At 58.2% G+C, this 16,491-nt stretch overlaps 1 protein-coding gene across 2 annotated transcripts; it reads left to right on the forward strand.

The window, feature by feature from the left end:
* Positions 1–4,309: 4,309 nt before the first annotated feature.
* On the forward strand, positions 4,310–15,791 carry LOC142018995 (inositol-trisphosphate 3-kinase A-like). 2 transcript variants are annotated; one of them, XM_075005303.1, is made up of 10 exons: positions 4,310–4,353; positions 5,161–5,267; positions 7,482–7,549; positions 7,649–8,210; positions 11,446–11,530; positions 12,388–12,601; positions 12,794–12,998; positions 13,315–13,416; positions 13,688–13,759; positions 14,293–15,791. In XM_075005303.1, exons 1-10 carry the CDS (start codon positions 4,347–4,349, stop codon positions 14,530–14,532), a joined length of 1,662 nt encoding a protein of 553 aa, XP_074861404.1. In that variant the 5' UTR covers positions 4,310–4,346; the 3' UTR covers positions 14,533–15,791. The 2 variants fall into 2 exon arrangements, with proteins under 2 accessions (XP_074861404.1, XP_074861405.1); XM_075005304.1 differs by lacking the exons at positions 4,310–4,353; positions 5,161–5,267 and adding an exon at positions 6,800–7,087.
* The last annotated feature ends 700 nt before the right edge of the window (positions 15,792–16,491 follow it).

Here is a 16,491-nt window from a genome sequence, read left to right on the forward strand (position 1 = left end):
ACTGGGGTGCCCAGAACTGGACACAATACTCCAGCTGAGGCCTAACCAGCGCAGAGTAGAGCAGAAGAATGACTTCTCATGTCTTGCTCACAACACACCTGTTAATGCATCCCAGAATCATGTTTGCTTATTTTGCAACAGCATCACACTGTTGAGTCATATTTAGCTTCTGGTCCACTATAACCCCAAGATCCCTTTCTGCTGTAGTCATTCCTAGACAGTCTCTCCCCATTCTGTATATGTGAAACTGATTGTTCCTTCCAAAGTGGAGCACTTTGCATTTGTCCTTATTCCTTACATTAGGAAAAGCAATTTCACCAGGAGGGTGGCAAGCACTGGAATGCGTTACCAAGAGAGGTTTTTACATCCTGGCTTGACGTGGTCCTGGCTGGGATGATTTATTTGGAGTTGGTCCCGCTGTAGGCAGGGGGCTGGACTAGATGACCTCCTGAGGTCCCTTCCAGCCCTAGGATTCTATGGTTGTAATTCACACTTTCTACTTGCTCCTTGGTACTCAGGGGATCAGGACAAAGAGCAGGCAGTGTGCCAGTATGCCAGGCTGCTGCCCCTTGCCCTGCCAAAATGGCGCCCTTTTGCTCTCCACCTCACCCTGCCCAGCCAGGGTGTCATTCTGGCTGCTGCTGCAGTAACAGTGGCCAGGAGCCCTGATCCCTTTTGAATCCCTGGGCCTGGGGCAATGGCCTTCTTTGCCCCGCTCCTGTCAGCAGGTCTGTGTGTGTTTGGAGATGGGTGGATGGATACGGAAACAGATGGGTGAGTGAGTATGACAGGGGGAGTGGCCAAATGTATGACAGTCTGTGCAAATAGATGGGCAGGGGAAGGGCTGGGAGGGCAGTGCATGGAGCTGGGTGGGCAGGGGAATCACAGCAGCACCGAACACTAGAACTGGAAGGGACCCCAAGAGGTCATTAAGTCCAGTCGCCTGCCTGCATGGCAGGACCAAGCCTGCTCTTAAATATCTCCAATGATGGAGATTCTACAACCACTCTAGGCAATTTATTCCAGTGTTTAATCAACCTGACAGGAACATTTTCCTAATGTCCAACCTAAACCTCTCTTGCTGCAACTTAAACCCATTGCTCCTTGTCCGATTTTCAGAGGCTAAGGAGAATAATTTTTTCTCCCTCCTCCTTGTAACACCCTTTTAGGTACTTGAAAGCTGTGATTATGTCCCCTCTCAGCTTTCCCTTTCCCAAACTAAACAAACCCAATTATTTTAATCTGCTCTCTTAGATCATATTTTCTAGACCTTTAATCATTTTAGCTGCTCTTCTTTGGACCTTTTCCAATTTCTTCCCCTCTTCCTTAACATGTGGGGCTCAGGACTAGACACAGTACTCCATCTGAGGCCTAATCAGTGCAGAGTAGAGTGGAAAAATTATTTCTTGTGTCTTGCTCACAACATTCCTGTTAATGCATCCCAGAATCAAGTCTCCTCTTTTTGCAAGAGCATCACACTGTTGGCTCATACTCAGCCTGCAGTCCACTATGACCCCTAGATACCTTTTTGCAGTATTGCATGCTAGGGAGTCCCTTCCCATTTCGTATACGTGAAACTGATTGTTCCTCCCTAGGTGGAGCACTGTGCATTTGTCCTTATTAGATTTCACCCGATTTGCCTCAGACTGTTTCTCCAGTTTGTCCAGATCTTTTTTGCATTCTGGCCCTATCCTGCAGGGCACTTGCAACCCCATTGAGCTTGGAATTATCTGCAAACTTGCTAAGTGTGATCTCTATGCCATTATCTAAATCATTGATAAAGATATTGAACAGAACTGGCACCAGCACTGACCCCTGTGGAAGCTCACTTCCAGCTAGACTGTGAACCATTTATAATTATCGCTGTGAATCGTTATCCAACCAGTTATGCACCCACCTGATAGTAGCCCTATCTCAGTTGCATTTCCCTAGTTTACTGATAAGAAGGTCATCTGATACTGTATCAAACGCTTTACAAAAGTCCAAATATACCACGTCCACTGGTTCCCCTTCAGTTGCAAGGTTTGTTACCGTAGCCTACCAAAAAAAGGAAAAAAACCCAACAAAAACAAAACACTATCAGGCTGGTTTAACACGATTCATTCCTGACAAATCCATGCTGACTCTTACCTATTATCTTCCAGATGTTTGTAGATGGCCTCCTGAATTATTTGTTCCATGATCTTTCCTGGCACTAAATTAAGATGACAGTTTTGTAATTTCCTGGGTTGTCCTTGTCTCCCTTTTAATAGATGGGTACTATATTTGCCCTTTCCCAGTCTTCCGGAATCTCTCCTGATTTCCAGTAGTTTTCAAAGAAGAGTGAGTGGCTCCTCTACCAGCTCCTTGAGTGTGTAGGATGCATTTCATCAAGCTCCGGTGACTTAAAGAAATCTAACTTTAAGTTATTTTTAACTTTTTTTTTTCTCTATTCTAACTTCTTGACCTACGACATGTCCATGAGCATTCACCGTGTTAGGCATGCAGTCTCCATCTACCTTCCGGATGAAAACTGAAACGAAGAAATCATTAAGTACCTCTACCATTTTCTTGTTTTCTGTTATTGTTTCTCCCTCTTCATTGAGGGATGGGCCTACCCTGTCCTCGGTCTTCCTCTTGCTTCTATTACACTTGCAGAATGTTTTCTTGTTTCCCTTTATCTGTCGAGCTAGGCCGAAATTGTTTTCTGCTTTTCCCTTTCTAGTTTTGCCTCCACGTTATTTATGTTCCTCCTTTGTCCTTTGAGCTGGTTTCCATTTTTATACAATTCCTTTTTGATTATTTGGTTATTCAGGATCTCATGGTGAAGCCAAACCGGTGTCTTGCTACACTTCGGCTATGTCTACTCCAGGAAATAAAGTCAAATTTATTAAAGTTGATTTTATAGCACTATACTTTCATGCAGAGGAATGGTTTGCTTGCAGCTTGTTTCATACACAGTGTCCAGACTTTGTTCCAACACACCCTTAGTAATGTCCCTTTGAAAAATTGCCAACTGTCTTCAACTACTTTTCCTCGTAGTCTTGCTTTCCATGGGATCTTAACTACTGGCTCTCTGAGTTTACTAACATCTGCTTCCTGAAGCCAATTGTCTTTATTTTGCTGTTCTCTCTCCTAATATTCCTTAGAATCATGAACTCTGTTGTTTCGTGATCACTTCCACACACGCTGCCTGTCACTTTTAAATTCTCAACCAGTTCCTATCTGTTAAAATCAAATCGCAAACAGCTTCTCCCTGGCCCCCCCTCGACCCCACAGGAGCTTTCTCTACCATCTGAAATAAAAAACTGTCTCCAACACATTTCAAGAACTTGTTGGACAATCTGCACCCTGCCGTGCTCTTCTCCCAACAGATGTCTGGATAGCTGAAGTCTCCCATCACCACTGACTTCTGTGCTTTGGACGATTTTGTTGGTTGCTTAAAAAAAGCCTCATCCACCTCTTCTTCCTGGCTATGTGGTCTGTAGCAGACCCCGGCCGTGACATCATCCCTTAACCCTCTTAACCTTACCCGGAGACTCTCAACAAGTCTGTCTCCTATGCCCATCTCAGCCTCAGTCCAAGTACACACACTTTTAACATATAAGGCAATACCCACTCCCTTTTTTCCCTGCCTAGCCTTCCTGGACAGCAGGTGGGGGCATCTGGGGGCTGGCTGAATGGCCAGATGGGCAGCAGAATGGATAGGTGGGTGTAAGTGGGATGGGTGGATGAACAGATGGACAGGAATGGATGGGCGGGAGTACCTAGGGCTAGGTGGTTGGACAGATGGGCAGGGCTGTGTGTGATGGATGCGGGTACCTGGGGCTGGGTGGTTGGACAGATGGGCAGGGCTGTGTGTGATGGATGGGGGTACCTGGGGCTGGGGGGTTGGACAGAGGGGCAGGGGAAGGGCTGGGTGTCATGGATGGGGGTACCTGGGGCTGGGTGGATGGACAGGTGGGTGGGAATACCTGGGGCTGGTTGGTTGGACATATGGGCAAAGGAAGAGCTGGGTGGGTGGGTATATGCCTGGGCGGATGGCTGGGGGGGAGGAGGGGTGGACGGGGCTGGCTTTGGGGCTGGCTGGGGGGCTGGATCTCTGCCTAGGCGCTGGTGCCCCGCCCTCGGGGTGCCCTTTGAAGCTGGTCGTGGGCCGCTCGCTGACTCCCCAGCCGCCCCTGCCCCGCTGCCGCCCCCACTGACACAGGGTGTCAGTCCCGCGGCCGGGCAGCAGAGGGCGACGCAGGACTGATGTTAGCCGCGGGAGGCGGGGGGGGGGGAGCAACTTGTCAGCCATTCTCCCTCCTCCGCCCCCGCCCCCGCCCTCCCCCGCCTCCGGCCAGGCTAGATCGCGCAGCGCCGGGATGGAAGGTAGGGGGGCTTCGCGCGGCGGGGACCCCGCTCTGCAGCAGGACACGCTCCCTCCTCCTCGGAGCCGGGATGTGCCGGGACGCCGCCCCCCATCCCTGCACCCCCTGACCGCGGGATGGGGGGAAGGGACAGTGCAGCACGTCCTGGCCCGTGGGGGGGGGGATCCCCACCGCCTCTCCTGGGAGCCGGGGGGGACGAGGGGGGCGGGGGCGTCTCCTGGGTTAGACTCGAGGGGCGGGAGCCAGGAGTCCTGGGTCCCAGTCCCCGCCACCCCTCGCCCTTTCCCTCCCTCCGCCTCTTCGCCCCGAGAGCCCCCGGGGACATGCAGCCCGCGGATGGCTGCAGCTGCCCGGGAGATTTCCCATGCACAGGAACCGTTGTGCAGGGCCAGCCCGGCACCCCCGCGGGGAGAGCGACCCCCCCGGACTGCGCTGTCCTCTGCCCGGCATGGGCTCTGGCAGGCTGGAGCGGCCGCGGGGCGGGGGTGGGGAGTGCACGGTCTGCCTGGCCCCTCCGTCCCCTCCCCTGGCCCGTCCTGCTTCCCCGCTGTTGCCCTTGGGCGATGGGCCAGTAGGTTCCCTTCTACCTGTGCCCACAGCCCTGGCTGGGACTCAGCTCTTCATCTCCTTTCCCAGCCATCCTGCTGGAAAACCCCAGGAGGCTCCATGGCGCCGGGCCAGGGGACTGGGGCTCTTTGCCAGGGAGAGTGCTGGGCCTGGAGCCAGGCTGGAAAACCCTTTGCAGAGGCAGCGGGCGAGGTGGTGGCGCTGTTTAACCCACTTTTCCCCAACTTCCCTTCCCCTCCAGGAAGGGATGGGCCTGTGGGGGTCCTGGCTACCCCCCAGCCCTTGGACCCAAGACAAATGTTGGTCCCCGGTCCATCTCCCGGGAATTTGTGCAGATCTGCTTCTCCGGTAACTAAGCCCTAAGGCTCGAATGTCCTTCCCCAGGGTAGAGCGTCCCAGGAGATCCCATGTGCCACAATGGATCTCGTTATAGCCCAGCCCATATTGGCAGAGCTCCCTCGATCCCAGCAGGTCAAAACAGGTCATGATAGCTCCCATAAGGCCATACGAGAGTCCTAGGTCATCCAGTCTGCCTTCCTTTGCATCACAGGTAGGGCCCTGCCAAGTTCACGGCCAGGAAAAACGCATCAGGGCCCATGAATCTGGTCTCCCCCATGAAACCTGGTCTTTTGGGCTTTTTATTTCTTCTTTTTTATTTCCTTATTTCTGCACTGCCTTCAGAGCTGGGTGGGCAGCTGGGAAGGGCACCTCTCTGCAGCAGCACACACGTAAGAGTGGCAGTGCCATACCCTGCCATCCTTACTGCTGCCGGCAGCCACTCTGCCTTCAGAGCTGGGCTCCTGGCCGGCGGCTGCCACGGTCCTGCTGCCCAGCTCTGAAGGCAACACCACCGGCAGCAGCTGTGCATAAGTAAAAGTACGAGTAACAACTTCACTCCCCACCCCCGCTCCCCAGGACTCCTTTTTTGGGTCAGGACTCCAACAACTGCAACACTGTAAAATATGAGATAGAAATAGCTGAAATCAAGACATTTCTGATATTTAAAATCTACAACCGTGACACTGACAATAAAAAGACAGTAAATGCCAGAGCCCTAATCACAGGCCATGACATTTCTCCCAGGCACCTCTCTGTCCAGCTCTGTGACTTACTTAGACCAAGGCATTTCAGTCCTCGCAAGATCAAACTGTTGTGACCCCCCAGGCAGAGAACAGGGGAGACTCAGGTGTTATCAGTGTCCATGGGCCCTGTGGCAGCTGGGAAGGGAGACGTAACCGGCACCCCAAAGACAGCCCTGCCAATCTTCCCTCTGGGGAAATTGCTTCCCCTACCCAAACCTGATGATCAGTTCCACCCTGAGCGTGGGCTCAAGACCTGCCAGCCAGGCCGTGAAGTCTCCGGGATCATTTCAGACCAATCGTCCACCCCCAGACAGTGTCCTGTCTCCATCTGTGGCTCATCTCTCATGCTCTGGAGAATAGTGGAAACCCCACCCCCCACCCCGAATCCCTCTGTTCAGTTGTGGATTTGGGGGGTGGGGGGCATCCTGCCTGACCCCAGAAGGTAACCAGCTGAAGCCCTAAATATGAGCTTACAACACATCTCAGAGGATAGATCACAGCCCACACCGCATCGCTGAAGATCTCAGGAGATAACAGATCAAACCAGATCCCACAGATCTCAGGGAACCCCAGAGCAGAGAGAACATAATCCACCTCGGTGGGGACATTTCAGCAGGTCAGGAGTCTGTTTTGGCAGGTCACGAGATAGTAATTCTCAGGAGACACCCACAAATCACACTACACACAGCAGGTGTCCGTGACCTGGGACCATTTAAATAGATCCCTGACCTCATGGGCTCTCAGCAGCTCACACGGTCCACACCCATATCACAGAAGATGTGACCGGCTCACAGGGACTCTCAGTGGCTCTCGGCAGATGAAAACCGCTCCGCACAGGAGCCAGCGGAACACAACCGTAGCTGACAGTCAATCCCTACAGAGCTGACTACCTCACAGCAGATCTCAGTTTAGCCCAAGAAACCACACTAGATCCTGCAGCAGGACATGCATGGGCTGAACATTGACTGATGTGGATCACAGCTGAGCATGAGAAATCATACTACTGACAGATCACAAGCAATTGCAGTGAATCAGAGGTGCCCAGCAGCAGCTGGGAGTCAGGACTCCACCTCTGGTTGGAGAGCGGTGTGTGTGGGGCTAAGGTGTGGGGCACGTCGGGAGCAGGACTCCTGGGTTCCAAATCATAGGGACAAACTCCTCACCCTGCTCAGTACCTCAGTTTCTCTCCCGGCCTACTGGGGAAACATGTCTGGGTCTGCAATACTGCACCTCCCAGGGAAAGGGGATCTTGCCACCCCCAAGATTCGGGCAATCACATAGCACATGTGACAGATTGGGTTGGAGAGGTAACAGGGGCCTGTGGGAATGGGGGTAATACGCAAAACTCCCTAATACGAGGATGGACCTGACCATGTCAGGATGTCTGGTCACTCTACTCAAGATGGGCTGGGCCTGTGGGGGTGGACAGCTGATTAAGAAAATTTGCTCATGACTCTTTTCTCTTCTCTTCCCCTTTCAGGCTGGTTGTGAAATCACTTCTCTGCTGCGCGCTGGGCAGCGGCCTGGAGCTGAGCTGGCTGGGGGAGTGTAGGTGGGATCAAGTACTGGGAGCTTCCACCAAGCAAACCCCCTCCCTGCCCCGTAGATCCGATTAACCCTTCCCTCTCTGTGCTGCTTTCCCCACAGGATGGATCCCACCCTTCTCCAGCAATACAGAGCCCCAGCATGCTCCCTGTCGGGTTCTCCAGGGCAAGGAGATGCCACCTGTAGTCGGTTTGAACTGAACTCTGGAGTGCCCTGGGGAGACGATCTAGGAGCGGGATCAGCCAGGGAGGCCAGTCCTCAAGGCATCTCCCAGGACTTGGCTCCAGGAGAGCACGAGTTCCCCTGTGGGGTGAAGGAAGGTGCCCCAGGGGACCCTGGGTGTAGAGGGGAGCTGGTCCAGGGTCCAGGGCCCCTCATGGATGTTGGGGGAGAAGGACAGGCCCTGGAGGGGGCAAAGGCATCTCCTGAGGACAGCTCTCCAGGAGTCCTGGCCCCATCTCCTCATGGGATCAGAGGGAATGAGGCTCCCTTGGAGGCCCCCAAGTTCCAGCACCTGGCCACAGGGGGCCTCAGCCGCAGCCATGACCGCTCTGTCTCCAGCTCCTCTACCTGCTCCTCCTTCGAGTCCTCCCAGGAGTCGGATGAGGTCTTCAGTGAGGAAGAGGAGAAGGGGCAGCCTGGGCGGAGGAAGGTGCTGAAGAAGGTGAGATGGGGGGGAGGTGGTGCTGCCTTTGGGGGTGTGAGAGTTTGGCAAGGGAACCAGGGTGAGCTAGTATGGGGCTAGAGACTGGGACTGAGGGTCTCTGGCAGAGCTGGTGGGGGATCCCAGGGCTGGGATAGCAGGTTGGAATTGAGGGTCACCAGTTCTAGCTGCACCCTTAGGTGGCTCTCGGCTCCTTCCCCCAGTCCCTCCGGCCTCGCTGGAGTTTGAGCAGTGGGTGGGAAGAGCAGCCCCGTTCTGTTTCCCCATCTCGGCTGCCTCCCACGCCTTCCTGCCCACGGCCGCGGGTTTGGCCATGCTGCAGGCGGTCTGGGGAGGGAGTCCCTGGGCCCTGAGTGCCTTAGCCCTCACCCTGCCTGTGCAGATTCACCGCCACACGCACACAGCCACGCTCACGGGTCTGTGCGGGTTCCTGCACACTGCGGTTGCATGGTGTTGTGTGGTGCGTGCTGCCCAGAGGAGCTATTGCACGGCGGCTGCATCTGGCAGGGGTGGTGTGGGGTTGTGAATGCACAGCCCAGGTGAAAAGGGTTCCGTGTGCTGCACGGGGGGGTGGGGGTGCTATTGTGTTAGGGTTGTGTTGTGCCGGCTAGGGGTGTGCCTGCAGGTTGGGTAGTGCTGCAGCAGAGAGCCGTGGGGCAGGCTCAGTGTGTTACCTGGGAGTTGCCCGTCTCTCCCTGCTCACCCTTTCAGTGTTTGCAGGAGGATTCCCCTCTGGGCTCTGACGTCACTTCCCCTTTCCCCCCCCTCCGTTGACTGGTGGAGGGGGCGGGTTGCGGTTCCTGGTTTGCTCAGCCCTGGCGGAGCAACTGGCCCCCCTCCCCCCTGAGTCAAAAGAGCAGGAAGCTGCTGGGGGGAGGGGCTGGCTCAGGGGGTGGAAATGGGGCATCCCCTGGCAGCTGCTCTCAGTGCCTCGGGGGGAGAAGCAGTGATAAAGGGGGTCTGTGCTGGCTGCACTTAACCCCCCCAGCTCCCCTGCAGCCAGCACCCATGCCAAGGGCTTTGTTCCCTGCCCATCCCCCTGGACTCAGGCCAGGCCCCATCTTTGAACAATCCTGCCAGCTGCCTGCTGCGGGGAGGGGCAGGGCACCGGCCGCCCTCTGCTTCTTCTAGCAGATATTGGGAAAGGCAATACCTCCCTTGCATCTGCTACCCGCTCCCACCCTGGCCCGGGGGGGTGCATGGGGAGGAGAAGGGATCTGTACCCCCCCACCGTGCACCTGCAGGGAGCGTGGATCCTCGGTGCAGCCCTTCTCTCACGAGACGGGTTGGAAACTCCAGAGGAGTCATGGCCCTGTTTTGAAGGGCTGGCCAGGGCTGGCTGGAGCTTGCTGGGGTTGCCTGAAGCCTGACGGTTCTGCCCTGTGCAGCAGGGCTCAGGTTGCAGGCCCCCGGGCTTTGGCTCTGCTCCCTTGCAGTCCCTCCCCCCGGGGTGAGGTGGTGATTGTTGTCAGAAGGCGGCTGCAGCGCAAAGCAGTTTGAGAACCCCCGTCCTAGCGTGTAGGGGAAGGAGGCTGAGGTGGGTGCAGAAGGGCTCTATCCTCACCCACCAGCACCCGGCTCAGGCCCATTCTCTCTGGACACTCCCATTTGACCGGAGCTGCTGGGGAAGGACAGGATTGGAATACACCCCCACCACCCCCGCTGGAATTCCCTCTCTGTGTCTGTGCTCCCTACAACCCCCCCTCCTGCCCTGCCCTGCCCTGCTGCTTCCAGAATCCCCGCCCCAATCCTTCCCCAGCTCCCCCCGCCAGCCTCGAGGGGTTAATGCAACTGGCGGAACCAGGGAGCGGCTGGAGCCGACTGTTGTGGAAAAAGTGAGCTCTTTTGGGCAAGTGCCAGACCTTGGGTTTCCTCTGCAGCCTGCAAGCTGGCTGGGAGTGAGGCGCTGGTTGGAGAGGAGCCAGTACCCTGTGCGGAGGGTTGCACAGAGGTTACAGGGCACCCACGTGATTGCACAAGTGTGCCGAAGTGTGCAAAGGCAGGCAGGGCTCGTGCGAGCTCTCTCTGGGCCGGGCATTGCAGCCAAGTTGCAAAGTTGGCTCAGTGCACTTTGCACGTGCCAAGCGTGTGTGTGTGCATAAGGGAAAGAGAGCGAGCAGAAATTCATTGCACCTGGTTCTGTGCATCTGCAGAGTAGGTGTGTGTATCGAAGCGCTGCACCTGTCTCCAGAGCTCCTCAGAGCAAGGGGGCCTATGGAGCGTTGCTCCCTAAGGAGCTCGGGGCTTTCCCGGGGTTCTGTTTGCATCGGTGCAGGGGGGCCTTGGCTGCAGGGCTCTGCGGGGTAAGCGTGTGTTGCGGCGCCTCACACCTGGCTCTGCAGTGCGTGTGAGCAGAGCCGGCCCGCTCCCCTGCGAGTGTGTGTGGCTGGCGTGCCTGCATGCGAGGCCGCTGGGAGCTCCCTTCCTGTGGGCTCGGAGCCACCCAGCCTGCTGAGCTGAGATTTGAATCGCTTGGCCTGACCATGAAAACAGTACACGTCCAAGAAACGCCGGCACCCCTCCCGCGCCCCAGGAAAGCTGCAGTTTCCCCTTTGGAGCCCAACCAGCTCCACCCCAGCGCCACAGGAGGCTGCCCGGCCCCAGGCAGCTGGGGCAGGTTGGGGGGCGAGCTGCTGTGCTTCCCACCCTGCCTGCAAGCACCAACGCCACCCTGACCCCCAGACCCCTTCTAGCAAGGTGCCTGCCGCTGGCACCAGTGGCAGGAAAGACGGTTGAGTCACAGTGCGGCCGGAGCCGGCGCACCAGAGTGACTCAGCCCCAGCAGTTTGCACAGCGGGGAGGCTGAGGCGGGACTGCCTTGCCCGGGGACACCACAACCTGGTGATGCAGCCGCTGCTCAGAGGGAGCACAAAGGTTGTTTATCTCGGGCTCCGTCACCCGCTGCTGAGCTGCAGCTAGGTCGGATGCAGGGCCTTACACAGGGAGCCTTCACCTGGCGCTGAGCTGCAGCCGCCTCTGAGCTGGGGCACAGGGCCTGTTTATACAGGGCTCTTTCCCCAGTGCTGAGATGCAGCTCCCTGTGGGGCAGGTTGGTGGGGGCTGTTTATATAGGGATTTTTTGCCTGCTGCTGGAATGCAGCCACCTCTGGGGTGCGCCTCGGGGGCTGTTTATGTGTTAGGGAGCTGAGGCTAGTGAGATGAGAGTCTCACTTTTAGGCGGGAGGGGACAGAGCCAGTCCCTCGCCAGGCTGACAGTTGCCATGTGTCCTTTCAGACCAAGTCATGGAAGACGTTTTTCACAATGGTCCACTGGTCCCTGAGACGTCAAAGCTCCTGGGTGCAGCTGGCAGGGCATGAAGGTGAGATGTGGTTTTGGGGGGGCTCCAGCCCCTGCTGCAGAATGAGAATTGCGGGGGGGTCTTGTGAACGTCAGCATGGCCATTCCTAGGTCAGACCAAAGGTCCATCTGCTGACAGCGGCCAGTGCTGGTGTGATGGAGTGAGTGGGGGTGGTGGGGGGGCATGTGAGACTCAGGCTGGATGTGTGTGACAGGCAGAGCAGCTCGCAGTGGCTAAGGATGACCTCTGGGGCTGTAACCTAGGCTGGCAGGTAACACCTCTGACCTGGACAAAGAGCAGGGGGCAGCCAAGCTGGGTTTGAATCGGAGGGGGCAGTTAGAAGCTGGGGGGAGAGAGTTGGAAGGCTGCCAGCCGGGCTAGGGGGGAAGCTACACCCCAGAGGGGCACCCCTCGGGCTCCTCTCCCCAGGATGGGTTGGAATGACTGCCTCTGATTGCCGCACTGACTCGTCTGGAAGACGCTGGGCCTCTGTCGCCTAATAAACTTCCCGTTCTACCTGCGGAGCGAGAGTCACTCCTGCCTGCGGACGGGATGCAGTGCTCGGGGCCCCCTGAACCCCATTACAGCCAGGTGCCCCAGAGGGCGTGGACCCAAGACAACAATCGAGCGACCCGTCTCCTGCCATCCATCTCCAGCCTCTGATGAACAGAGGCCAGGGACACCCTTCCTACCCCCGACAACCCGTTCTGTGGGGGTGGATGTCCAGGCTGGCTGGGAAACGTCTTGCCACTGGCTCTCAGTGCGGCAGGGTCATAAGGCAGGAGAATCCTCTCCCTCCAGGTATTACCCCAGCCCCAGTTAGGCCAGGCTGCTTGGGTTCTCGCCTGTTCTCGTTACGCCCGGTCCACCTGCCGTAGGTAACTTCAAGCCTAGCGAGAGGGGCCAGATCCTGAAGAAGTTCAGCGCGGTGGAGAACGCCTGCCTGGAGGCGCTGATGGGCGACGCCCTGCGGCCCTACGTGCCGGCCTACCATGGGGTGGTGGTGAAGGACGGTGAGCGCTACATCCAGATGGACGACCTGCTGCGTGGCCTCGAGGCCCCCAGCATCATGGACTGCAAGATGGGGGTGAGGTCAGTGCAGGGCCGGGGTGGTGGGGAGGGCGATGGGCAGCGATGTGCCGAGAGGACAAGAGGCTTCTGTCCTGTTCCTCCCCACCCCCCGCCATCAGCCAGAACCCCACTCTGGAGCCCTATGCGAGCCGGCGCCCCCGAGATGCAGCCGCTCCCCACGTCTCATTCCCGCCCCTCCATCTTTGCCCGCAGGACGTACCTGGAGGAGGAGCTGACCAAGGCCCTGCTGAAGCCAACCCCCCGCAAGGACATGTACCAGAAGATGGTGAAGGTGGACCCCGGCGCCGCTACGGCCAAGGAGCACAGCCAGGGGGCGGTCACCAAGCCCCGCTACATGCAATGGCGCGAGCACATCAGCTCCACTGCCTCCCTGGGCTTCCGCATTGAGGGCGTGACAGTGAGTGAGGTGGAAACGGGGGCTTCTCGCCCGGGGGCGGGGAGGGACAGCTCCAGCTTGCAGTTTTCTGTAGGCACAGCCCCTGTGCCCCATCCTAGAAGAAGCTGCAGCTCAGCTCTGAGCAAGAGAGCCACGTATCACGAGCCCCGGCGCCCCACCCCAGAGGTGGCTGCATCTCGGCGCCGGGCAGGGGAGCCCTGTCTTAACAGGCCCAAGCCCCACCCCCTAGGCAGTTGCAGATTTGCATTGGCTGGCTGCCGCATGGGGAGGTCTCCCCGGGGCTGCCAGTGTGCCTGAGCCGTGGCGTCTCTCACAGATAGAGGGTGGAGCTGTGCAGAAGGATTTCAAACGGACCCGAACCCAGGAGCAGATCGTTGACACCTTCCTGGTTTTCACCAAGAGACAGGAGAGCATCTTGGTAAGGGACGAGCACCAGGTTCCCCTGCCCTGGCCCACCACGTGGGGCTGTGGTAGGCTGGGCCGGGGGCTGGAGGGTGCAGATCAACCTGGGAATCTCAGCTGAGGCCTGGGGCCAGCTCACCGAGGGCTGGGGTGAAAACACCAGGGTGTAGGGCAGTGTAGTCAGGAAGGGAGGGGCAGCTGGGGTGTCTGCCATGCTCCATGCCTCCCAGAGCGGAGACACGCCCCCAGGATAGACTTTGATCACCGCCCCCTGCCTTACCTTGCAGAGAGCCTACCACAGCCGCCTGGAGAGTATGCACAGCGCCCTGCAGGAGTCGGCCTTTTTCCGCACCCACGAAGTGAGTCTCGGGGAGCCCAGGCCTCCAGGGTGTTCCCCCCAGCACAGCCTGACTGGGCCCACGACACAAGGGGCTGGGCTGAAGGAATAACATGCCATGGAGAGACACTTCTCGTAGAGCTGGACGGGACCTCAGGAAGTCATTGAGTCCAGTCCCCTGCCCTCTTGGCAGGACCAAGCACCGTCCCCTTTTTTCAATCCCTAAACGGCCCCCTCAAGGATTGAACTCACAACCCTGGTTTAGGAACAGGCTGGGCCAAGAGAGGGAGGCGGGAGAAGCAGCCCCCATGCGAGCAGAGCTGGGTGGGGCCACACCCCCGCTGGGTGACATCCCCGAGGTGGGGGAGGGACCCCATATTGCCGTGTTCTCATCCCCCCCACCCGAGCCGGCCAAGCCTCTGGGCCTGGAGCCGGAGTGGCGCTGGCACTTCCTGGAGGGGAAACTGCCCAGTGGAGCATTCCCCACGCCCCTGGGGCTCCAGCAACACAGGCACCCCCCTAGCTGCGCTCGCCCCCCTGCCTCTCTTCCCCCAGGTCATCGGGAGCTCGCTGCTCTTCGTCCACGACCGCCAGGGTCGGGCCAACGTGTGGATGATCGACTTTGGGAAGACGCTGCCGGCACCACCCCAGGTGGCCCTGCGCCACGATGTGCCATGGAGCCGGGGCAGCCACGAGGACGGTTACTTGATCGGCCTGCACCACCTCACCCACACGCTGCAGGCTGCATGGCAGAGGCTGGGCCTGGAGGAGGCGCCTGCCCCCAGCCAGCCCTGAGGAGCTCACCCCACCACCCTCTGGACTGTGCAGCCATCTCTAAGCCAGAGCTGCGCTCACCATGAGCCTTAAGTCGTGGGTCCTTGTGAAATCCCAGCTGGGCATGACGCAGCCACCTCCTCCCCAGGGCTACAGGGGAGGGGCAGCGTGGGGCTAGATGGACCCTCAGGACCTTGTACAGCTCCAGCCGGGCAGGGGCTCAGTGGGGCTTTCCTCCATAGGACGCGCCAGGAGACAACACATAGCCAGATGCATGGGAGCCTCTGAGCTGGGTGACTCGGGTCTCAAGCAGAAGGACCACGGTTTCCACAGCCCGGACTCACGCTGCTGACTCCTACCAGCCAGCATGCCCACGGGGGGGCAGATTGGCTCGCCTCCTACCGGTAGCCATAGCCCATAGCAAGTTGCTGACCAGCTCCAGGCATTGCTGGCCACAGAGCTGGCTGTTCCAACTCGGGGCCTCGGCTGGGGAGTTCGCCCCTTGGACACATGGAATAGAAAGGAGAGTCTCTACTGCGAAGTCGAGAGCAGCCCCTGCCCAGGCAGCCCCGAGGCCAGGCCGCTCCGAGCTGTCCTTACCAGCTTCCCATGCTGAAGCTTGATACAAAGCACGTTCCGCAGCTTGTGACTGAATGGCTCCCCTGCCCCACACGAGAGGTGGCTGCCTCTCGGCACCTGGCACAGGATCCGAGTACAAACGGGCCCCGGGCCCCACCCCAGAGATGGCTGCATTTCGTGGCAAGGTGGGGAGGGGGTACAAACAAAAGGGGGAATGGGGGAGGTCAGGGTGGAATTTGGCCTAGACCCAAACTGAAGGCTGGAAAGAGCCCATGCTGCTGGTCTCTGGGGATGAGAAATTGGGATGGGGGGTTTACTTTGAAGCCCCACTAAGTTCTGTGACTCTAAGCCAGGGAGAGGGAAACTCATTGTCCTTATGGCGCGTCTTTGGTCCCAGCAGCAGCAGTCAGACGCTCACCCCATGGAGGGAAACGCCTTGGGGGTCAGTCCAGACCTGCCAGTGCTGATCGCCCAACCCCCAGGCTAGAGCTGGCACCACCCCCTGCCCCAAGGCAGGGGCTGAGAGCCTTTGGCTGCAAGACTGACACAGACCCCCTCCCCCCACGCTGCTGTCACTTAGGGCCACGGCGATCAGGAAGGAGATTGGGGGGGGCAGGTGGGTCCCCCCAGCTGTGGAATTTTATATCTCTGGCCCAGCTCACTGTATCGAGAGCTCCTTAATAAAACCTTAGTGTATCCTAACCCAGCAGCAGCCTATCAGCTCCTGTGTCCACTTCTTGCCTACAGCAGCATGACACCCCTGGCTGAAGGGAATGGGGAGCATTTACCGGACCTGGGTGGTAAAGTGGAGCTCAGCTGTGCTTGGGGGCGGGGGGCATGTGAGTGCAATGGGAGGAGGTAGGGCCCAGTGCTTAGCACATGTGGGGCTGGGGGAGTTGGGATTCCTGGGTCCTAACCCTGACAGCAGTTGTGGGTAACACACTCGCTTTCCCCACCCATGGGCATGCGTAGATGCAGTCACACACTGCGTGGGGGGCAGACGCTGTGCCACCTGGTATTCCTGGTGCCCTGCGCCTCACCTTGGCTGTACCCAGCAAGTGTCTATCCCCCCTGTGTCTCACCCACAAGCGTCTATCCTCCCTCATATCTCACCTTGTGGGAGGCGTCTCACCCACAGAGCTCCTGCACGCACCACCAGCTCATCACACCCAGGGGGATCCCAAGCACAGTAGAGCCGGAGGGTCACTGCAGGAGGACAGGGGTTGGGCCCTCTGGGGAGCAGGGCATGTGGGGATTCCCCAGCTGGGCTGTTTGGCCAGGGTGTGGGGGGTTCCCTGCAGGCCTGTAGCCCGGTCAGGGCTGGCCCTGGAGAGGGCCTGTCACCAGGGTTACCAAAGCACAAACAAACCCAGTCTCAGACTGGTGCCAGCAGTTGCACAA

This window comes from Carettochelys insculpta, chromosome 11, assembly GCF_033958435.1.
Source record: "Carettochelys insculpta isolate YL-2023 chromosome 11, ASM3395843v1, whole genome shotgun sequence".
NCBI classification, from domain to species: Eukaryota; Metazoa; Chordata; order Testudines; family Carettochelyidae; genus Carettochelys; species Carettochelys insculpta.